At 44.2% G+C, this 25,430-nt stretch overlaps 1 protein-coding gene across 1 annotated transcript in view; it reads left to right on the forward strand.

Moving 5' to 3' along the window:
- The window catches only part of il16 (interleukin 16), a 27,939-nt gene continuing 2,509 nt past the window's right edge, over nucleotides 1-25,430 (forward strand). Inside the window, exons 1-14 of the mRNA XM_064984386.1 lie at nucleotides 1-1,683; nucleotides 1,909-2,179; nucleotides 11,694-11,836; nucleotides 13,627-13,780; nucleotides 15,924-16,070; nucleotides 16,464-16,569; nucleotides 17,272-17,420; nucleotides 18,402-18,512; nucleotides 18,878-18,992; nucleotides 19,899-19,972; nucleotides 22,518-22,779; nucleotides 23,007-23,124; nucleotides 23,595-23,727; nucleotides 25,333-25,420. Of these exons, the coding sequence (XP_064840458.1) occupies nucleotides 1,538-1,683; nucleotides 1,909-2,179; nucleotides 11,694-11,836; nucleotides 13,627-13,780; nucleotides 15,924-16,070; nucleotides 16,464-16,569; nucleotides 17,272-17,420; nucleotides 18,402-18,512; nucleotides 18,878-18,992; nucleotides 19,899-19,972; nucleotides 22,518-22,779; nucleotides 23,007-23,124; nucleotides 23,595-23,727; nucleotides 25,333-25,420 (2,017 nt within the window). The 5' untranslated portion in view covers nucleotides 1-1,537. The remainder of the gene's footprint in view (nucleotides 1,684-1,908; nucleotides 2,180-11,693; nucleotides 11,837-13,626; nucleotides 13,781-15,923; nucleotides 16,071-16,463; nucleotides 16,570-17,271; nucleotides 17,421-18,401; nucleotides 18,513-18,877; nucleotides 18,993-19,898; nucleotides 19,973-22,517; nucleotides 22,780-23,006; nucleotides 23,125-23,594; nucleotides 23,728-25,332; nucleotides 25,421-25,430) is intronic.

A 25,430-nucleotide genomic window follows, 5' to 3' on the forward strand; every position in this document is an offset into this window, starting at 1 on the left:
TAGCCCTCTGTATGTAGACTGCTGTATGTAGCCCGCTGTATGTAGACTGCTGTATACTTAGATAAGTGTTTCTGACTTGAGTGAAACAAAGATCCATTTAAAGCAACATCTATAATGCATATGCAGGGTCATCATATAGCTCTGTTATAGTGAGAGAGAAGCAGTTAGTCAGGAGACCTTCACTTCTACTATTAGTGTGACAGACACACCAACTTCCAACTCTTACTACTACTACTGGACTAAACTTCTAAAACTAATAATACCCTCTACTATTATACTACTGGACTATACTTCTAATACTAATAATACCCTCTACTATTATACTACTGGACTATACTTCTAAAACTAATAATACTCTCCACTATTATTACTACTGGACTATACTTCTAATACTAATAATACTCTCCACTAGTATTACTACCGGACTATAATTCTATAAAAACATAAAACAGCCATATTTGGTAAAAGACCAGGTCCATATTATGGCAAGAACAGCTCTAATAAACACAAAGAAACGACGGGTCATCATTACAACGGTTCATTAGAAAATAGTAAAAATTAAGAAAAACCCTTGATGAGTAGCTGTGTCCAAACTTTTGACTGATACTGTACATGTAACCACACTCTTAGAAAGAGGTGCTATCTAGAACCTTAAAGGGTTCTTTGACTGTCCCCAGAGGACAACCCTTTGAAGAACTATTTTTGGTTCCAGAGGGTTCTACATGAAACCCAAAAGGGTTCTACCTGGAACAAAAAAGGGTACTCCTATGAGGACAGCCGAAGAACCCTTTTGGAACTCGTTTTTTCTAAGAGTGTAGGAATAAGGTGACTAGACAACAGGGTAGATAATAAACAGTAGCAGCTGCATCAGTTGAAATGTGTATTGGTTTGTTTACTTTATTATGTAGGGGTTTCCCCATTCTAAGGTGTGCACTCCAAATGGCACCCTATTCTCTATTTAGTACACTGCTTGTCACCAGGGCTCATAAGGCCAATTGGGAGGCACTTTGTGAGCCCAGATCAATCGCAGTGCAGATCTCCTTTAGTGTAGTTACTGTAAGTTCATGGTATCTGTGACCTCAAATCCCGTGGGAAGGAGCTTTGGTGTGTGTGTCCATGCCCATGTGTGCACGTGTGTGCATGTGTGTGCACGTGTGTATATTAATGCGTGTCTGTGTTTGCACGTGCATGTGTGTGCAGTGTGTGCAGTGTGAATGTTAGGAGTCATATTCAGGGAAGAAAAGATCTCTTATCTCTAACAACACTATTGCTTCAGCAGATTCTCAGAACACTTATGACACACACAAGCACACAGACGCACGAACACACACACACACACACACACACAGACGCACGCAGACACACACATACACACGTACACATACACATTCACAGACAGGCTTCCTAATTGAATTTTAGAATTTCCCTGCAGTGTCCCTCTCCATTAGCCTGTGTGCCGGCTGGGAGGAGTGTGTGTGAGAGTGTGTTAGCACCACACACACACACACACGCAGCACACACACACACTCTAACGGCCATGCCCCAGAGATACTCCTACCAGAAGAGGAAAGCCAGCACGGCAGCAGCTCGGAGGATGGAGAGGCGAGGCAGGGACTCTGGGAAGACCAACAACACCAACACTAGCCACAGCCACCGCTCCAAGAAGCTAGCCATGCTCTCCAGGTATGGAATCTGTTTGTAGCACACAGCTCGTCAGGCTGGTTGATTTGGTTAAAGCCAACGTGTAGCAGAATTACAGGACAGCCTCGCTGGGTGCCTAATGCCTTTTTGGTTGGAATACTGGGTACAGTAGCAACGGTTGACCTTTTCCTTTCCCCTTTACTTCTTCTTCTTCTTCTTCTTCTTCTTCTTCTTCTTCTTTCTTCTTCTTCTTCTTCCTCCCTCCAGGTCCCTGATCCTCTGTCACTCCAGAGCCAGTGATGACTGCACCAGCCCCGAAGAGAGGCCGCCAGGGGAGGCCTGGAAGGGAGACGGGGGCTTGGGGAGAGATGGGAAGGGGAACAGGGAGGTGGAGAGGTCCCGGAAGAAGATCCAGGAAGGACCCCAGGAGAGTGGAGGAACTATGCAGGCATCTACACAGCCACCCATAGGGGCCACCAACACACTCAGGGCTACAGGAGAACACAAGAGGAATATGAGGAGGTCCTTCAGTATCAAGGTATGAATGGGGGTTATTTTCTTATCACATTATGGCGTTTTGTTTGGACATTTCAGTAATATACTACATCATAATGTGGCGCTAAGCCAACAGGGTTGCTGTTTGCAAAGTGGCATTAACAATGTATGTCTCCTGGTCCTGAATGTTGACTGTTATGCACTAAGTGCTATCTTTGCTGCTTTTATCAATGCATTTGTAGAAATAATGTGAAAAGATTTTTTTATGCACATAATAATTGTTAATGCACATCAAACACAGTATTACTTAACTAGGAGAACTATGATAAGAAGTCTTAATGAATCTGGAAAAACAATACATGTATGTCAGTCCCCCAGGCAGTGTATTGGTCAGACATGTAGATCCTTTCTCAGCTGACAGCTAGGCATCAAGATGGATTAGCATACCGTGTTCATACCGTACATGTTGAGTGTTCAGGCTGTCACTGCTACTCCGGCCTTCAAAAGCATATGACTTCCTTCTTGTTATGTGTGGTTGGTAGAGAGTGTTAGTTGCTCAAAAGGGGTCTGATACTCACTTGAAACATGGACATTCTCAAAAATCATGCATTGAAGGCAATGGGAGATTTGTGAGGGGGAAATGAATAATGCATGTCGATCTCAAGTTAGGTTTCGTCTCAATATGAAAAGCATTTAGGAGAAAAAATATACAACACAGTATTGTATCTGAAGATTGAGTCCAGAGTATGAAGAACTCTGGTCCTGCCCATAATGTAGGCTGGAATGTGTTCGTCTAGTCATCTCTGTCTGGACTGTGTTTCTTGTGCAAATGCATAACAGCAATCACATGGCCTGTGTGTCAGAGGGCTGAGTGCTGCTGTTGGGCCTGTTTAACTCACACACAAAGACATTGTTTGTTGTGAACCAGGGGATTGAGAGAGGCATTAGGCCATAGTGGAAGTAGAGACATGTTAACTTGCTAACACAAGGCTATGAGGACATTGCACTGATGTCATAGGGCCTCGGGACAATGTGGCCATGTTCAAATAATGAATAAATGCACCCATCGTTCCTGCATCCCTCCCCTATTTGAGGTTATGACTGGTCTGTTAGTCTTCCTCCTAGCTATGTGTTATAAGATAAAAGCCTCACGTCTGTCAGTAGCTGGGAACTCACCTGGCTGATTCTATTCAGGCCAACCTTCAGTCAGATTGACGTCAGAAAGTACTGTTCCATAGCAGACTGATTCTATTCAGGCCAACCTTCAGTCAGATTGATGTCAGGAAGTAGTGTTCTGTAGCAGACTGATTCTATTCAGGCCAACCTTCAGTCAGATTGATGTCAGGAAGTAGTGTTCTGTAGCAGACTGATTCTATTCAGGCCAACCTTCAGTCAGATTGATGTCAGGAAGTAGTGTTCCATAGCAGACTGATTCTGTTCAGGCCAACCTTCAGTCAGATTGATGTCAGGAAGTAGTGTTCCATAGCAGACTGATTCTATTCAGGCCAACCTTCAGTCAGATTGATGTCAGGAAGTAGTGTTCTGTAGCAGACTGATTCTGTTCAGGCCAACCTTCAGTCAGATTGATGTCAGGAAGTAGTGTTCCATAGCAGACTGATTCTATTCAGGCCAACCTTCAGTCAGATTGATGTCAGGAAGTAGTGTTCTGTAGCAGACTGATTCTATTCAGGCCAACCTTCAGTCAGATTGATGTCAGGAAGTAGTGTTCTAGCAGACTAGCAGACTGATTCTATTCAGGCCAACCTTCAGTCAGATTGATGTCAGGAAGTAGTGTTCCATAGCAGACTGATTCTGTTCAGGCCAACCTTCAGTCAGATTGATGTCAGGAAGTAGTGTTCTGTAGCAGACTGATTCTGTTCAGGCCAACCTTCAGTCAGATTGATGTCAGGAAGTAGTGTTCCATAGCAGACTGATTCTGTTCAGGCCAACCTTCAGTCAGATTGATGTCAGGAAGTAGTGTTCCATAGCAGACTGATTCTGTTCAGGCCAACCTTCAGTCAGATTGATGTCAGGAAGTAGTGTTCTGTAGCAGACTGATTCTGTTCAGGCCAACCTTCAGTCAGATTGATGTCAGGAAGTAGTGTTCCATAGCAGACTGATTCTGTTCAGGCCAACCTTCAGTCAGATTGATGTCAGGAGTAGTGTAGCAGTGTTCTGTTCAGGCCAACCTTCAGTCAGATTGCAGACTGATTCTATTCAGGCCAACCTTCAGTCAGATTGATGTCAGGAAGTAGTGTTCTGTAGCAGACTGATTCTGTTCAGGCCAACCTTCAGTCAGATTGATGTCAGGAAGTAGTGTTCTGTAGCAGACTGATTCTGTTCAGGCCAACCTTCAGTCAGATTGATGTCAGGAAGTAGTGTTCCATAGCAGACTGATTCTGTTCAGGCCAACCTTCAGTCAGATTGATGTCAGGAAGTAGTGTTCCATAGCAGACTGATTCTATTCAGGCCAACCTTCAGTCAGATTGATGTCAGGAAGTAGTGTTCTGTAGCAGACTGATTCTGTTCAGGCCAACCTTCAGTCAGATTGATGTCAGGAAGTAGTGTTCCATAGCAGACTGATTCTGTTCAGGCCAACCTTCAGTCAGATTGATGTCAGGAAGTAGTGTTCTGTAGCAGACTGATTCTGTTCAGGCCAACCTTCAGTCAGATTGATGTCAGGAAGTAGTGTTCCATAGCAGACTGATTCTGTTCAGGCCAACCTTCAGTCAGATTGATGTCAGGAAGTAGTGTTCTGTAGCAGACTGATTCTGTTCAGGCCAACCTTCAGTCAGATTGATGTCAGGAAGTAGTGTTCTGCCAACCTTAGCAGACTGATTCTGTTCAGGCCAACCTTCAGTCAGATTGATGTCAGGAAGTAGTGTTCTGTAGCAGACTGATTCTGTTCAGGCCAACCTTCAGTCAGATTGATGTCAGGAAGTAGTGTTCCATAGCAGACTGATTCTATTCAGGCCAACCTTCAGTCAGATTGATGTCAGGAAGTAGTGTTCAGGAAGTGTAGCAGACTGATTCTATTCAGGCCAACCTTCAGTCAGATTGATGTCAGGAAGTAGTGTTCCATAGCAGACTGATTCTGTTCAGGCCAACCTTCAGTCAGATTGATGTCAGGAAGTAGTGTTCCATAGCAGACTGATTCTGTTCAGGCCAACCTTCAGTCAGATTGATGTCAGGAAGTAGTGTTCCATAGCAGACTGATTCTGTTCAGGCCAACCTTCAGTCAGATTGATGTCAGGAAGTAGTGTTCCATAGCAGACTGATTCAGTCAGATTGATTCAGGCCAACCTTCAGTCAGATTGATGTCAGGAAGTAGTGTTCTGTAGCAGACTGATTCTGTTCAGGCCAACCTTCAGTCAGATTGATGTCAGGAAGTAGTGTTCTGTAGCAGACTGATTCTATTCAGGCCAACCTTCAGTCAGATTGATGTCAGGAAGTAGTGTTCCATAGCAGACTGATTCTATTCAGGCCAACCTTCAGTCAGATTGATGTCAGGAAGTAGTGTTCTGTAGCAGACTGATTCTATTCAGGCCAACCTTCAGTCAGATTGATGTCAGGAAGTAGTGTTCTGTAGCAGACTGATTCTGTTCAGGCCAACCTTCAGTCAGATTGATGTCAGGAAGTAGTGTTCTGTAGCAGACTGATTCTGTTCAGGCCAACCTTCAGTCAGATTGATGTCAGGAAGTAGTGTTCTGTAGCAGACTGATTCTGTTCAGGCCAACCTTCAGTCAGATTGATGTCAGGAAGTAGTGTTCCATAGCAGACTGATTCTGTTCAGGCCAACCTTCAGTCAGATTGATGTCAGGAAGCAGTGTTCAGTAGCAGAACATAAATCAGAGTTCATGAATGAATGAACACTACTTACTTCATCATTAGGATAAAATGAGGACTATGTCACAAGACAATGTGATCCTATGTACATTCAGAGAGAACCCCAAGGTTACTCTAAAGTTCATGAATGAACTCTACTCATCAACGTTAGGTGGATTCCATGTCAACTCATTAATAATTCTTGTTGATACTGAAATGGAAGGCTGTCATATAAAAACTGTCATACAAAAATGCTACTGTTGATTATGACAAGACACACCTGGTGGGTGAGACAGAGGAGAGCACTTGTTAGTGTCCAACTGGTCACAAATTCATTGAGAAGTTCACATAGAAAAAAAGTATTGATTCCTTTTCAAATCAACCCCTGAACTGGCCTAGGAGAAATGGAATTGAGCCCAATCCTGCTACTCTGAGCTGACAGAAGGCTATGTCACAGGACAGTCGATAACAGACATTCAGATATATGGAAAAATATCACATTTGAAACAAACATTGAGCAGACGTTCACTGTATTTTTACATTGTTTTGTATTTCTATCCTGTGCCACATTAGAATGTGTGTTTAATACCTCTGGGTTGTTCTTTGTATTCAGATAGAGATATATAATGGAAGAAGGAGATATATAATGGAAGAAGGAGAAACATTGAAGGGGATATAAAGAGGGGGTTCATTGTGCTGCAGGTTACAGTTTTACCCACCAGCCCAGACTCACTGCACCCCACAGTCAGACTACAGCATTTTACCTCAAACACTGTGAAGCCTTGGTGGGTGTGGGGCAATACCTTTACTATGGTTCCAAACATGGCTCCTGCATTTCATAACGACAATGTCTTGTTAGATTTAAGTTAATCATGTGGTTCTCTTTAAAAAGGAGCCTAAACACACTAGTGGTTGTCTCATAAAGTTAACTTACACACACTGTGGTACAGTTCATAGACCTATAAACGCTCTACTACTCTGCTATTTGTTCTGAAGCTGTCAACCCGTTAACTCAAGGTCTTGATTTGGTCATAAAGCTGGCTTTTATAACCCTGCATAGAGGTGCCCTTGTGTTAGCTCTGCTGGACTGGACTGTGTTGGTGTAAGAAAAGGCCAGGGGTGCCATATGTATCTCACGTCTCAGAGTAGGAGAGCTGATTTAGGATCAGCTTTGCCTTTTAGATCACGATGAATAAGATAATACAGATAGGGGTGACCTGATCTTAGATCAGCACTCCTTCTCTGAGCTGCTATATACATATGCAGTATATGTATAGTGTCCCTAAAGTTGTACGGTGGCCCTAATGGTCAAATTAGCTTTGTTCCAGGCAATGTGTTGCCTTAACCCATTTGAAGATCCATCCCCAACTTCCCTGGTTTTACTCTCTGAACAAACATATTTTATGCTATCGGAATATGTTGAAACCATCCATATGAACCATTCAAATCAGCATAATGCAGCTTCATCAACTGAGTGCCTTTTCACATACTTATAACACCCTTGTCTAATGAATGGCGCCGGAGAAGTAGGCTGACGTTTTACGTGTTCCTATCCAATTGTGTTTTTTTGTTTGTTTCTTTGTGTTGTTTGTAACTTATTTTGTACCTTAATTTGTAAATAATGTTGCTGCTATCGTCTCTTATGACCAAAAATAACTTCTGGACATCAGAACGGCGATTACTCACAATGATCCGGCAGAATCCTATTTTTCCTTTAACGAGTCTGACAAGCCCAACGCGAATGATATACAGCTTTCCCGGGAACAGGCCCAAATCCCCGTCATTTGCGCCAGAGGGCAGGCTGCCTTCTGAGAATTTGTAGGCGTTTGAAAAAACCACCACTGCCTTCCATTCTGCTAGCAAACGTGCAATCTTTGGAAAATAAAATAGATGACCTACGTGGAAGATTAAACTAGCAATGGGACATTCAAAACTGTAATATCTTTATGCTTCACGGAGTCGTGGCTGAACGACAACATTATCAACATATAGCTGGCTGGTTATATGCTGTATCGGCAGGATAGAACAATGGCGTCTGGTAAGACAAGGGGAGGCGGACTATGTATTCTTGTAAATAACAGCTCGTGCAGGATATCTAAGGAAGTCTCGAGGTTTTGCTCGTCTGAGGCAGAGTATCTCATGATAAACTGTAGACCACACCATCTTCCTAGAGAGTTTCTATCTGTGTTTTTCGTAGCTGTCTACATACCAGCACAGACTGAGGCTGACACTAAGACCGCACTCAATTAGTTGTATTCCGTCATAAGCAAACAGGAAAACGCTCACCCAGAGGCGGTGCTCATAGTGGCCGGCAACTTTAATGCAGGGAAACTAAAATCGGTCTTACCAAATTTCTATCACCATGTTAAATGTGCAACCAAAGGGAAAAAACTCTGGACCACCTTTACTCCACACACAGAGACACATAGACAACTCTCCCTCGCCCTCCATTTGGCGAATCTGACCATAATTCTATCCTCCTAATTCCTGCTTACAGGCAAAAATGAAAACAGGAAGCACCAGTGACTCGATCAATAAAAAGTGGTCAGATGAAGCAGATGCTAAGCTACATGGCTGTTTTGCCCACACAGACTGGAATATGTTCTGGGATTGCTCCGATGGCATTGAACAGTACACCACATCAGTCATTGGCTTCATCAATAAGTGCATCGATGACGTCATCCTCACAGTGACCGTACGTACATACCCCAACCAGAAGCCATGGATGATAGGCAATATCAGCAGTGAGCTAAAGGCTAGAGCTGCCGCTTTCAAGGAACGAGACCCGGAAGCTTATAAGAAATCCTGCTATGTCCTACGACGAACCGTTAAACAGGCAAAGCGTCAATTCAGGACAAATATCGAATCGTGCTACACCGACTCTGACGCTCATCGGATGCGGCAGGACTTGCAAACCATACAGACTACAAAGGGAAGCACAGCCGAGAGCTGCCCAGTGACACGAGCCTATCAGAAAAGGTATACTACCTTTATGCTCTCTTCGAGGCAAATAACACTGAAACATGCATGAGAGTACCAGCTGTTCCGGAAGACTGTGTGCTCATGCTCTCCACAGCCGATGTGAGTAAGACCTTTAAACAGGTCAACATTCACAAGGCCGCAGGGCCAGACGGATTACCAGGACATGTACTGCGAGCATGCGCTGACCACCTGGCAAGTGTCTTCACTGACATTTTCAACCTCTCCCTGTCTGAGTCTGTAATACCAGCATGTTTTAAGCAGACCACCATAGTCCCTGTGCCCAAGAACACTAAGGTAGCCTGCTTAATGACTACCAACCCATAGCACTCACGTCTGTAGCCATGAAATGCTTTGAAAGGTTGGTCATGGCTCACATCAACACCATTATCCCAGAAGCCCTAGACCCACTCCAATTTGCATACCATCCCAACAGATCCACAGATGATGCAATGTCTATTGCACGCCACACTGCCCTTTCCCACCTGGACAAAAGGAGCACCTATGTGAGAATGCTATTAATTGACTACAGCTCAGCGTTCAACACCATAGTGCCCTCAAAGCTCATCAATAAGCTAAGGACCCTGGTACTAAACACCTCCCTCTGCAACTGGATCCTGGACTTCCTGACAGGCCGCCCCCAGGTGGTAAGGGTAGGTAACAACACATCCGCCACAGTGATCCTCAACACGGGCCCCTCAGGGGTGTGTGCTCAGTCCCCTCCTCTACTTCCTGTTCACTCATGACTGCATGATCAGGCACAACTTCAACACCCTCATTAAGTTTGCCGATGACACAACAGTGGTAGGCCTGATCACCGGCAACGACGAGACAGCCTATAAGGAGGAGGTCAGAGACCTGGCTGTGTGGTGCCAGGACAACAACCTCTCCCTCAATGTGATCAAGACAAAAGAGATGATATTGGACTACAGGAAAAAGAGGGCCGAGCATGCCCCCATTCTCATCGATGGGGCTGTAGTGGAGCAGGTTGAGACCTTCAAGTTCCTTGGTGTCCACATCACCAACAAACTAACATGGTCCAAGCACACCAAGACAGTCGTGAAAAGGTCACAACAAAACCTATTCCCCCTCAGGAGACTGAAAAGACTTGGCATGGGTCCTCAGATCCTCAAAAAGTTCTACAGCTGCACCATCAAGAGTATCCTGACTGGTTGCATCACTGCCTGGTATGGCAACTGTTCGGCCCCCGACCGCACGGCACTACAGAGGGTAGTGCATATGGCCCAGTACATCACTGGGGCCAAGCTTCCTGCATCCAGGACCTCTATACCAGGCGGTGTCAGAGGAAGGCCCTAAAAATTGTCAGCCACCCTAGTTATAGACGGTTCTTTCTGCTACCGCACTGCAAGCAGTACCGGAATGCCAAGTCTTGGTCCAAGAGGTTTCTAAACAGCTTCTACCCCCAAGCCATAAGACTCCTGAACATCTAATCAAATGGCTACCCAGACTATTTGCATTGCCCCCACCCCCCCTTTTACACACCTGCTCCTCTCTGTTGTTATCATCTATGCATAGTCACTTTAATAACTCTACCTACATGTACCTCAATTACCTCGACTAACCGGTGCCCCCGCACATTGACTCTGTACTGGTACCCCCCTGTATATAGTCTCCACATTGACTCTGTACCGGTACCCCCCTGTATATAGTCTCCACATTGACTCTGTACCGGTACCCCCTGTATATAGTCTCCACATTGACTCTGTACCGGTACCCCCCTGTATATAGTCTCCACATTGACTCTGTACCGGTACCCCCTGTATATAGTCTCCACATTGACTGACGGTACCCCCTGTATATAGTCTCCACCTTGACTCTGTACCGGTACCCCCCTGTATATAGTCTCCACATTGACTCTGTACCGGTACCCCCCCGTATATAGTCTCCACATTGACTCTGTACCGGTACCCCCTGTATATAGTCTCCACATTGACTCTGTACCGGTACCCCCTGTATATAGTCTCCACATTGACTCTGTACCGGTACCCCTGTATATAGTATATAGTCTCCACATTGACTCTGTACCGGTACCCCCTGTATATAGTCTCCACATTGACTCTGTACCGGTACCCCCTGTATATAGTCTCCACATTGACCGGTACCCCCTGTATATAGTCTCCACATTGACTCTGTACCGGTACCCCCTGTATATAGTCTCCACATTGACTCTGTACCGGTACCCCCTGTATATAGTCTCCACATTGACTCTGTACCGGTACCCCCTGTATATAGTCTCCACATTGACTCTGTACCGGTACCCCCTGTATATAGTCTCCACATTGACTCTGTACCGGTACCCCCCTGTATATAGTCTCCACATTGACTCTGTACCGGTACCCCCTGTATATAGTCTCCACATTGACTCTGTACCGGTACCCCCCTGTATATAGTCTCGCTATTGTTATTTTACTGCCGCTCTTTAATTGCTCATTACTTTTCTTTCTTATTCTTATTTGTACTGTATTGTTGGTTAGTGGCTCGTAAGTTAGCATTTCAATGTAAGGTCTACACCTGTTGTTTTCGGCGCATGTGACGAATAACATCTGATTTGATTTGAAGAAAACAAAGTTGAGCATGTTGGAACCTCATCTCTCCTGGGACTGTATTGGAGCAGGAGAGTACTGTCCCTGTATAGATACCCCCTTGTCCTAACGCTCTGTCCTATTGGCACAGGAGAGTACGGCCCCTGCATAGATATCCCCTTGTGCTAACTATCTGTCCTATTGGTGCAGGAGAGCAGTATCTGGAGGATGTGTGTAACGACGGGGGCGGGTGAGGAGGATCTGGGCCGACAGACTGGCGATACCAGCCCCCAGATGGAGGACAAAGAACACAGTGTGGAGCGAGGGAGGAAGGGAGGAGGGGATGGACACAGGTAACAAGCCATACAGATATAAGCAGACTGCTATAATGGTCTATAACTTGTTGTAAGCATGTCTGTGCCTTTACAATGTTTTCTTAAAGGGATACGTCGGGATTATATCAATGAGGTTCTTTATATACACTATATATACAAAAGTATGTGGACACCCCTTCAAATGAGTGGATTTGGCTATTTTAGCCATACCTGTTGCTGACAGGTGAGTAAAATCGAGCACACAGCCATGCAATTTCCATAGACATTGGCAGTAGAATGGCCTTACTGAAGAGCTCAGAGACTTTCAACGTGGCACCGTCATAGGATGCCATCTTTCCAACAAGTCAGTTCGTCAAATTTCTGCCCTGCTGGAGCTGCCCGGTCAACTGTAAGTGCTGTTATTGTGAAGTGGAAACGTTTAGGAGCAACAACGGCTCAGCCGCAAAGCGGTAGGCCACACAAGCTCACATAACGGGACCACCATGTGCTCAAGCACGTAAAAATCATCTGTCCTCGATTGCAACACTCACTACCTGGTTCCAAACTGCCTCGGGAAGCAACGTCAGCACAATAACTGTTCGTCAGGAGCTTCATGAAATGGGTTTCATGGTTTGGACTAGGCTCCTTTGTTCCAGTGAAGGGAAATCTTAATGCTACAGCATACAATGACATTCTAGGCCAGTGGTTCCCAACTGTTTTGCTTACTGTACCATCAACAGAATTTTGCTCTGCCTGGAAGGCCCCTGAAATACCCCCTCATGTGCATTTTACCAGTAGACCTATGGTCTCATGAGTCTTCTCATGTAACCCCTGAGGATAGGCCAAACCTAGTACCCCTGGTTGGGAACCACTGTTCTAGACGATTCTGTGCTTCCAAGGTTGTGGCAACAATTTAGGGAAGGACCTTTCCTGTTTCATCATGACAATGCCCCCTTGCACAAAGCTTGGTCCATTCACAAATTGTTTGTCGAGATCCGTGTGGAAGAACTTGACTGGTCTGCACAGAACCCTTCCCTCAACCCCATCGAACATCTTTGGGATGAATTGGAACGCCGACTGCGAGCCTGGCCTTATCGCCCAACATTAGTGTCCGGACTCACTGATACTGTTGTGGCTGAATGGAAGCAAGTCCCAACAATGCAATGTTCCAACATCTAATAGAAAACCTACCCAGAAGTGGGGAGGCTGTTATAGCAGCAAAGGGGGGACCAACTCTATATTAATGCCCATGAATTTGTAATGAGATGTTCAGCGAGCTGGTGTCCACATACCTTTGGTCATACTTCCCCAGAGTCAGATAAACTCATGAATAATATTTGTATGTCTCTGTGTCTAGCATGAAGGAAGTTAGAGGTACTTTTGCGAGCCAATGCTAACTAGCATTAGTGCAGTTACTGGAAGTCTATGGGCATCTACTAGCATGCTTCATACTGGACACAGAGACATACAGATGGTATCCATGAGTTCATCTGATTCTGGGGAGGTGGATAAGGGGCCTCATGGACAAAATCCAGAAGTATCCCTTTCAGGTTAATTATTATTATGTTATGGCTTTCTATGTAATACATTTTGAACTGATTCAACACGGCTGTTAGCATAGTGCATTATACCTGTCAATTCATGGTTTTTCTATGATGGCCGTACCAAGTCTTGTGTACATCAGTTTGGGGTATGCATGCAGCAGATTGACAAAGTGTACTGGCTAATGCACCCACACTGCCAAACAACAGTGGTTATTTTGTTATGTTTAGTTCTCAGAGAAAAGCTTCTGTTTAACTGTGTCTTTCTTCCTGCCTCTCCTGGAGCAGTTACCTTCAGAGTACAGACAAGCTTGCACCTCTGAACGGCCATGCCAGGACAGAGGGGGAGAGGCAGGCCAAGAACGGCCATGCTGCAAGGACAGAGGGGGAGGGAGGGAGGCAGGCCGCCTCCAGGAACAGCCACATAACAGCCTACAGTGAGGTAGCACCACTCACATCCCACTTGTTCTGTTGCTGAAATGAAGAAAAAATTAAAATGTTGGCACTTCATACCATACATGGGTTCAAATAGTATTTGTTTTACTTCAAATACTTTGAGCCTGCTTGGAGTTCCATGCCGTGGGAGAGGTTTGCACTTGGGGACTATTCAAGTTTTTCCATAGACAACTGCTATGCTGGCCATTCTAAATGAATACATCCCATAATATGTTCCTTTGAGTCCCAAATGGCACCCTATTCCCTGTATAGTTCACGATTTTTTACCAAAGTATTGACAATATAGAGAATAGGGTACCATTTTGGACCCTCACTATAATACAGATTTGACACTCCACCTGTGTTACAGTAGTTTATTCTCCGTCATCACTCTAGCCACTAAGTCTGTGTGGGTCTGGCATTTCTTCACATGCTGTAGCCACATTCCCATCCTACACCCACCAGACAATGGTCCCAGACAACACTTGGCCCTGATGGAATCTGTGGGGCAGAATATCTGCATTGCTTCAGTGCAGTAAAGCCTTCCTAGCCACAGTCACTGCACTGACACTATGCAGTATACTTGAGCGGGATAAAGAGCTGCGTAGTAACATTGACAGAGACAGTTCCAAATGATCAATCAATCAAATTGATGAGGGCCCATCCTCATTTGGCTGAACAGTGTAGAAAAGAGTCTCAAAACAAAAATTGAATAGGAAGAGATACTTACTTTGCAGTTGGCCATTTGGTGAAAAGGGAGAGAGAGATAACATTTCCCAGTAGGGTCATATCTCATGAATGGATATAGAGTGTGAGTTCTGGCTAATCTTTTTCATTAGTATGTAACTGTTATGAAAGTTGTATTGTCAATTTGTTTTGTTTTTTAAACGCCACTTTAAACGTGTACATGAGACTGCAAAATTTCCCCATGGGATACAATAAAGTCAGTAAAGTAAAAGAGAGAGAGAGAGAGAGAGAGAGAGAGAGAGAGAGAGAGAGAGAGAGAGAGAGAGAGAGAGAGAGAGAAGAGAGAGAAGAGAGAGAGAGAGAGAGAAAGAGAGAGAGAGAGAGAGAGAGCGAGAGAGAGAGAGAGAGAGAGAGAGAGAGAGAGAGAGAAAGAGAGAGAGAAAGAGAGAGCGAGAGAGAGAGAGAGAGAGAGAGAGAGAGAGAGAGAGAGAGAGAGAGAGAGAGAGAGAGAGAGAGAGAGAGAGAGAGAGTGAGAGAGAGAGCAAGTGAGAAAGAGAGATACAGACAGAGAGAGAGAGGGCGATACAGTCAGAGAAGAAGAGAAGGGAGGGACAGAATGTCTAGAACATGTGACAACTTTGGACTCAGCTGATTGTGTTTTGAACACTGTTTCAGTCTCCTTCAAATCTTTCCTATAAGACTCTGTCCTGCCTCTAGCAGAGAAATAGCAGTGGTGAAAAAAGTACCCAATTTCCAATCCTGAGTAAAAGTAAAGATACCTTAACAGAAAATGACTCAAGTAAGTGAAAGTCATCTAGTAAATATACTTAAGTGTCAAAATAATACATAATACATAGCCAGGGACCCACTCCAACACTTTGACCATTTTCCTGTCCTGCTAAGCATTCAAAGTGAAATGAGTACTTTTTGTTGTCAGTGAAAATGTATGGAATAAAAAGTACATTATTTTCTTTAGGAATGTAGTGAAGTAAAAGTAAAAGTTGTCAAAAATATGAATAGTAAAGTACAGATACACAAAAAACGACTTAAGTAGTACTTTCAAGTATTTTTACTTAAGTACTTTACACCACTGAGAAATAGTATGTGTTGTTATGGAGAACAAATTGAAAACAGGAAATTCAATAATCAAACCACACTTCTCTAACTGAAGTGAGAAGGTGTTTAAATATATTAACTAATATATTCCAGATATTAGCCAAAAAGGCAATCAATGGCAAAATGCAGTTTTAGATATTATAGTAGCTTATTAGTTCATTTGAATTCCACCAATTTCTTCCAAACATTTAAATATTATATTCACATGTTTTATTTTGAATAATTCTGTGTCTTACCCAATCAGTATAAGTCCAAATAATTCTCTCCAATCATAGAAAGATTGGCACTTGTACAACATTGAATTCCATAACGATTCAACTTTGAGTCCTTTCTGTGTGTTTTTGTAGGAAAGCTCAACATGTGAGCAGCAGCCCCAGTCCCCTGGAGGTCTAACCCTGGCCCCCCTGCACTCGGCCCCCCTGTGCCTGGCAGACCCCCTGGCAGTGACCAACTACACAGAGACAGAACAAACTGGGAACAACAACCACCTCAAGGTATCAATTAGGACTCTTCTAAGTCATCTTGATAAACATTCACAGCCTGTTTGGTTCTGTGTATCTTCATTATATTTATGCTTATACTTTGAAATTTGTTGTTTGAACGTCCAAGAGTTTCCCTCCAAGAGTGGATGAATACCTTGGTTGAGTTCAGTAGGGCACATCATTGTAAAACGTTTTGAAACAGAAAACAAAAAGTCCAGGTAGTCCATCCTTAGTCTGGGCACCAGTCTGTTAAGCCAACATTCTACTCCTCCAGGGTAGCACAGGACATGGAGTACAACGAGTGGAATGTACGCGAAACAGACTGGCAACGAGCCTAGTCTGCCTCTGTTTCAGTGTGTTTTCCTCCGTTTGGTGCCTAATGAACATCACCCTGGTGTGTTGTAGCTGGCAATCCCAGAGGTGAATGAGGACAGAGGTTGGGACACAGAGAGGAGAGGGCTTGGTCTTCAGGGACAGACGGTCTGCAAGAGGACCCGCTCCAACTCTACCAGTAACATACACACACACACACGCACACACGCACACACGCACACGCGCACACGCACACACCCACACGCACCCACACGCACCCACACGCACACACACACATGCGCGCGCACACGCACACACACACACACGCGCGCGCGCACACACACACACCCACACACACACACACGCACACGCACGCGCACACACACACGTGCGCACACACACACACACACACACACACACACACACACACACACACACACACACACACACACACACACACACACACACACACACACACACACACACACACACACACACACACACACACACACACACACACACACACACACACACACACACACACACACACACACACACACCAATATGGGGCCTGTAAGGCAGTTGTCATGAGTTTCCTGTGGTACATCATTAGATACTATTAAGTGATTTCCTTCCTTTCCTACAAGAACATGAGGACATCATCATCTCTAACTGGATGTTGAGTTTGTCACATCCTGTACAGATGTTTTCTAAACTCTGGAAATGACTAAATATAATGATGCTTTAAATTGACCTGGGTATGTCGTAGGCTTTAGCTCACTGGGCTAATGTGGTATTGAGGGAAGCAGATAACCCAGGTTCCATACAGTTGGTGTCTGGGGTTTTTGCTTGGTCTCTGGATAGTATTGAATCACATGACATTGTATTGAATTGTGCTCAGGTGTCCATCCATACTGGATTGGAGACCTGGACACCATTATCCTGAAGACACCTGAGCTTTGCGGGAGCAACACCCACGGAACCGTCGGTTTCTTTGGCAGCAGGAAGTCCCAGTCCCAGCAGCTGGAGTTTCCTCACAACCCCAACCAGGTGTGTGTGTGCGCCTGTCTGCCTACCTGCCTTGAGAGTTTCTGTACCTGCAAATGCTCTGATTACAATGAATCCAGATTGGTACTGACTTATTACATTCCTGAGATTTCTACGGTAGCTGCTGCTCCCATTGCCCTGTTTGTTCAATTTGAGTTCTCATGCAGACAGCAGGCTTTTCAAAAAAGATTAAACGTTTCGATTCAATTAAGTTCTTGGAAGGGGACTAAACTATTTCCTCTTTTTTCATTATAATCATGACATAATTCAATAATTCGCTCATACAGTGAAAGACCGTCAGAGTGAGACAGAGAGAGGAGAAAAATATGTATTTCTGTTCAGAACGTCAGAACAATACGAAAAGAAGAGAGATTAAAAACAGGTGTAGAAATCACTTCCAAAAAGCATCTGGAACTAGTCAACTCAATTTGTCAGCCTTCTTCCTGCTTAGCAGAACTTGGCTAGCGAGTGAGGAAAAATGTGTGTGTGTGAAACCAGTGTGTGTGTGTGTGTGTGTGTGTGTGTGTGTGTGTGTGTGTGTGTGTGTGTGTGTGTGTGTGAAACCTATGTGTGTGTGTGAAACCAGTGTGTGTGTGTGTGTGTGTGTGTGTGTGTGTGTGTGTGTGTGTGTGTGTGTGAAACCAATGTATGTGTGTGTGTGTGTGTGTGTGTGTGTGTGTGTGTGTGTGTGTGTGTGTGTGTGTGTGTGTGTGTGTGTGTGTGTGTGTGTGTGTGTGTGTGTGTGTGTGTGTGTGTGAAACCAATGTGTGTGTGTGTGTGTGTGTGTGTGTGTGTGTGTGTGTGTGTGTGTGTGTGTGTGTGTGTGTGTGTGTGTGTGTGTGTGTGTGTGTGTGTGTGTGTGTGTGTGTGTGAAACCAATGTATGTGTGTGTGTGCGTGAGGACTCTCCTCACGTGTGTGTGGAACCTGACTGAGGGTGTTGTCTCCCGTCTGTCCCCCTCCTCCCTCTTCTCCCCCTCCCCAGCCCGTTCCCCGTCCCTCTCGCTCTCTTAGCTCCGCCCATCTGGTCCACTCCTGCAGTAACGTCCAAGCCTTCATCATCTGTAACATCGTGCTGATGAAGGGCCATGGCAAGGTAATTATGCAGCACTTTTGAACATCTGCTCCAGGAGAATGAACGCAGCCCGTGGCCCTGAGGCTAATCCATAATAAAGCATCATTGTTTGCCCTACCATGGAGTACTATGGAGTAGCATCCAATCTTTAAACATACTAGTGATGAGTTGTTGCTTTGGCCCTGGGTTTTCCCTGACCATATAACCTAATGGGAAAACTCCTAGTTACATTTAAGCCCACCCCCTCAGTGCTATTGGCCGGGTTAATATTTTTTGTTACCAGAAATGAAACTACAAATGACCTCTTTAAAGGGGGAGAATACTCCTCCTTAAAGGTGCAATCTGTAGTTTCAAATCTCTCCTAACTGTTGTATTGTCCCATGCAGGGTCTGGGGTTCAGCATTGTGGGGGGCAGGGACAGCATGTACGGACCCATGGGTATCTACGTCAAGACCATCTTCGCTGGAGGGGCCGCGGCTGCCGATGGCAGACTACAGGAGGGTAAGAGGAGAACGAGAGACTCATTGCTTTTGTTAAAATGGTACTACAACAACAGAGTTGATCTCAGTCCAACACTAACATACACAAAAGCCTACACACACCCTGTAGCCTTCCTGGACTGCTGGACCAGTGTTGGTGACCACTGTCTTAGATCTATACACTATGGCATATGGCTAGATTAGCCGCCCCATAGCACTCACTTCCGTCATCATGAAGTGCTTTGAGAGACTAGTTAAGGACCATATCACCTCCACCCTACCTGACACCCTAGACCCACTCCAATTTGCTTACCGCGCCAATAGGTCCACAGACGACACAATCGCAATCACACTGCACACTGCCCTAACCCATCTGGACAAGAGGAATACCTATGTGAGAATGCTGTTCATCACTACAGCTCAGCATTTAACACCAGTACCCTCCAAACCCGTCATTAAGCTCGAGACCCTGGGTCTCGACCCCGCCCTGTGCAACTGGGTCCTGGACTTCCTGATGGGCCGCCCCCAGGTGGTAAGGGTAGGTAACAACATCTCCACCCCGCTGATCCTCAACACTGGGGCCCCACAAGGGTGCGTTCTCAGCCGTCTCCTGTACTCCTTGTTCACCCACGACTGTGTGGCCACACACGCCTCCAACTCAGTCATCAAGTTTACAAACAACACTACAGTGGTAGGCTTGATTACCAACAACGACGAGAAGGCCTACAGGGAGGAGGCGAGGGCCCTTGGAATGTGGTGTCAGGAAAATAACCTCTCACTCAACGTCAACTAAACAAATCTCTCTCTCTCTCTCTCTCTCTCTCTCTCTCTCTCTCTCTCTCTCTCTCTCTCTCTCTCTCTCTCTCTCTGTCTCTGTCTCTGTCTCTCTCACTGTCTCTCTCTCTCTGTCTCTCTCTCTGTCTCTTAGGGGATGAGATCCTGGAGTTGAATGGAGAGTCTCTACATGGACTAACTCATGAGGATGCACTACAGAGATTCAAAGTAAGACTGCAACACCACAACAAATCATCATATTACAACATTATTACAACATTATTACAGCTATAATACAACATTATTACAGCCATAATACAACATTATTCCAGCCATAATACAACATTATTCCAGCCATAATACAACATTATTACAGCCATAATACATTATTACAGACATATTACAACATTATTACAGCCATATTACAACTTTATTACAGCCATATTACAACATTATTACAGCCATAATACAACATTATTACAGCCATTATACAACATTATTACAGCCATATTACAACATTATTACAGCCATAATACAACATTATTACAGCCATATTACAACATTATTACAGCCATAATACATTATCACAGACATATTACAACATTATTACAGCCATATTACAACATTATTACAGCCATATTACAACATTATTACAGCCATAATACAACATTATTACAGCCATATTACAACATTATTACAGCCATATTACAACATTATTACAGCCATAATACAACATTATTACAGCCATAATACATTATTACAGCCATATTACAACATTATTACAGCCATATTACAACATTATTACAGCCATATTACAACATTATTACAGCCATAATACAACATTATTACAGCCATTATACAACATTATTACAGCCATAATACAACATTATCACAGCCATATTACAACATTATTACAGCCATATTACAACTTTATTACAGCCATAATACATTATTACAGCCATAATACAACATTATTACAGCCATAATACAACATTATTACAGCCACATTACAACATTATTACAGCCACATTACAACATTATTACAGCCATATTACAACATTATTACAGCCATCATACAACATTATTACAGCCATAATACATTATTACAGACATATTACAACATTATTACAGCCATAATACAACATTATTACAGCCATAATACAACATTATTACAGCCATCATACAACATTATTACAGCCATAATACATTATTACAGACATATTTTAACATTATTACAGCCATATTACATTATTACAGACATATTACAACATTATTACAGCCATAATACATTATTACATACATATTACAACATTATTACAGCCATAATACATTATTACAGACATAATACAACATTATTACAGCCATAATACAACATTATTACAGCCATAATACAACATTATTACAGCCATCATACAACATTATTACAGCCATACATTATTACAACATTATTACAGCCATATTACATTATTACAGACATATTACAACATTATTACAGCCATAATACATTATTACATACATATTACAACATTATTACAGCCATAATACATTATTACAGACATAACACAACATTATTACAGCCATAATACAACATTATTACAGCCATAATACAACATTATTACAGCCATCATACAACATTATTACAGCCATAATACAACATTATTACAGCCACATTACAACATTATTACAGCCACATTACAACATTATTACAGCCATATTACAACATTATTACAGCCATCATACAACATTATTACAGCCATAATACATTATTACAGACATATTACAACATTATTACAGCCATAATACAACATTATTACAGCCATAATTCAACATTATTACAGCCATCATACAACATTATTACAGCCATAATACATTATTACAGACATATTTTAACATTATTACAGCCATATTACATTATTACAGACATATTACAACATTATTACAGCCATAATACATTATTACAGACATATTACAACATTATTACAGCCATAATACAACATTATTACAGACATATTACAACATTATTACAGACATATTACAACATTATTACAGCCATATTACAACATGATGGAGTTAAAAGGATCCCTTTTGATTAGTGAAGACATTGTAGAACAGGGGTAGACGACCCTGTTCCTGGAGTGCCGCAGGTACTGCAGGATTTTGTACCAACTAGGCACCACACTTGATTGACTAAATTCAGAATGATCCTCTCTCTCCCTCGCACTCTACTTCTCCCTCTCTCCCTCGCCTTCTCCTCCCTCTCTCCCTCTCCTTCCCGCTCTACTTCTCCCCCTCCCTCCCTCCCTCGCCTTCTCCTTCTCCCTCTCTCCCTCTCCTTCCCACTCTACTTCTCCCTTTCCCTCGCCTTCTCCTTCTACCTCTCTCCCTCTCCATCCTGCTCTACTTCTCCCTCTCTCCTTCTCCCTCACCTTCTCCTCCTTCTCTCCCTCTCCTTCCCGCTCTACTTCTCCCTTTCCCTCGCCTTCTCCTTCTCCCTCTCTCCCTCTCCTTCCCGCTCTACTTCTCCCTTTCCCTCGCCTTCTCCTTCTCCCTCTCTCCCTCTCCATCCTGCTCTACTTCTCCCTCTCTCCTTCTCCCTCACCTTCTCCTCCCTCTCTCCCTCTCCTTCCCACTCTACTTCTCCCTTTCCCTCGCCTTCTCCTTCTACCTCTCTCCCTCTCCATCCTGCTCTACTTCTCCCTTTCTCCTTCTCCCTCGCCTTCCCCTTTCTCTCTCCCTCTCCTTCCCACTCTACTTCTCCCTCTCCCCTCCACAGCAGATAAAGAAGGGTCTGCTGACGCTGGTGGTGAGGACCAGCCTGCGTGTCGGCGCCCTCTGTGGCCAGGCAGCGGTAGCACAGCTGTGTCGGTCTCGCTCTCTCAGCTCCAGTACTGGCATGTCCAGGGTCAGCACTGAAATGGGGGACTACAATTACCTCAGTGGTGTCACCACAGCCAACACACACACCAACACCGTACCTCAGCCACCTTTGGCCAAACCCCGAGATCGTGTCATGATGGAGATCACCTTGCATAAAGGTCAGGGGTCAAAGATAAGAAGTTCTACGTTGCCTTATGACTTGGACCTAGAGCATCTAACATACACAATGTCCTATCTGTCTTCCTGTGTGTGTGTGTGTGTGTGTGTGTGTGTGTGTGTGTGTGTGTGTGTGTGTGTGTGTGTGTGTGTGTGTGTGTGTGTGTGTGTGTGTGTGTGTGTGTGTGTGTGTGTGTGTGTGTGCCTGCGTGCGTGCGTGCATGTGTAGAGGCTGGTGTGGGGCTGGGCATTGGGCTGTGTTGCGTGCCGTCTGGAGATGGTTGCCGTGGCGTCTATATCCACACCCTGTCCCCTGGGTCGGTGGCACACATGGACAGTAGACTCAGGTAAGGATTAAACAAACATTCTGTAAATGCTGAATACACATAGCCTGGGTACCAGTCTGTTTGTGCTAACGTTCCACACGTTGTCATGAAAAGGAGTCTCTTACCTCAGTACACTTCCCAACTTCCTTACTCCCTGGCTGTGGTCCCATTCTTTACCTTCCCACCAAGTGTGCACTTGTGCCCTCACTATCATGGATTTTGAAAGGAATCGATGTCGTGGAAACTCCCTCCAGCCAAGCTTGCACTAATCCAATGCATATCAATGCATGAGAGAGGGAGTGAACGAGGAGACTCTGGAGAGGACATTACATAACCGCTCTTCATTAGTCATTTAGCAGACTGACTCATCCAGAGCAGTTTATTGGTGACACATATGTGCATATGCTCAACTTGAATCAGTTAATGTATTTTAATCTCCACACTCACTCTCCATCTCCCCCTCCCCTCTCTCTCCCTCTTTCCTCTCCTAGATGTGGAGATGAGATTATGGAGATCAACAACACAGTGGTATACAACATGGTACTGAATGATGTGTACACGGTTCTGAGTCAGTGCTCCCCCGGGCCAGTCCAGATCATCATCAGTCGACACCCTGACCCCAAAGTAAATACCCCATTTAACCTGATATACACACCCTGTCTGACCTTATATACACACCCTGTCTGACCTTATACACACCCTGTCTGACCTTATATACACACCCTGTCTGACCTTATACACACTCTGTCTGACCTTATATACACACCCTGTCTGACCTTATACACACTCTGTCTGACCTTATATACACACCCTGTCTGACCTTATATACACACACACCCTGTCTGACCTTATATACACACCCTGTCTGACCTTATACACACTCTGTCTGACCTTATACACACTCTGTCTGACCTTATATACACACCCTGTCTGACCTTATATACACACCCTGTCTGACCTTATATACACACCCTGTCTGACCTTATACACACTCTGTCTGACCTTATATACACACCCTGTCTGACCTTATACACACTCTGTCTGACCTTATATACACACCCTGTCTGACCTTACATACACAGCCTGTCTGACCTTATATACACAGCCTGTCTAACCTTATATACACACCCTGGCTGACCTTATATACACACCCTGTCTGACCTTATATACACAGCCTGTCTAACCTTATATACACACCCTGGCTGACCTTATATACACACCCTGTCTGACCTTATATACACACCCTGTCTGACCTTATATACACACCCTGTATGGCCTTATATACACACACCCTGTCTGACCTTATATACACAGCCTGTCTAACCTTATATACACACCCTGGCTGACCTTATATACACACCCTGTCTGACCTTATATACACACCCTGTCTGACCTTATATACACACCCTGTATGGCCTTATATACACACCCTGTCTGACCTTCTATACACACCCTGTCTGACCTTATATACACACCCTGTCTGACCTTATATACACACCCTGTATGGCCTTATATACACACCCTGTCTGGCCTTATATACACACCCTGTCTGACCTTATACACACCCTGTCTGACCTTATATACACACCCTGTCTGACCTTATATACACACCCTGTATGGCCTTATATACACACACCCTGTCTGACCTTCTATACACACCCTGTCTGACCTTATATACACACCCTGTCTGACCTTCTATACACACCCTGTATGGCCTTATATACACACCCTGTCTGACCTTATATACACACCCTGTCTGACCTTATACACACTCTGTCTGACCTTATATACACACCCTGTCTGACCTTATATACACACCCTGTCTGACCTTATATACACACCCTGTCGGACCTTATATACACACCCTGTCTGACCTTATACACACTCTGTCTGACCTTATATACACACCCTGTCTGACCTTATATACACACCCTGTCTGACCTTATATACACAGCCTGTCTAACCTTATATACACACCCTGGCTGACCTTATATACACGCCCTGTCTGACCTTCTATACACACTCTGTCTGGCCTTATATACACACACACCCTGTCTGACCTTGCCTAGTTCAATAAAGGTTAAATTAAAATATATAAAATATACTGTACACACACTGTCTGGCCTTAAATAAACTAGTTTACTGTGGTACAGATGCACATGTGTGTAGTGTTGATTTTTGTGGTGAGTGTGTGTGTGTTAAATGCAATGTGCCTGTGTGTATCTTTAGGTGTCAGAGCAGCAGCTGAACGATGCCATAGCCCAGGCTGTAGAGACCAGCCAACTAAAGCAGGACGCCAGTCAGTGGAGTACAGACGGTAACAACCT

This window comes from Oncorhynchus masou, chromosome 2 (assembly GCF_036934945.1).
Source record: "Oncorhynchus masou masou isolate Uvic2021 chromosome 2, UVic_Omas_1.1, whole genome shotgun sequence".
NCBI classification, from domain to species: Eukaryota; Metazoa; Chordata; class Actinopteri; order Salmoniformes; family Salmonidae; genus Oncorhynchus; species Oncorhynchus masou.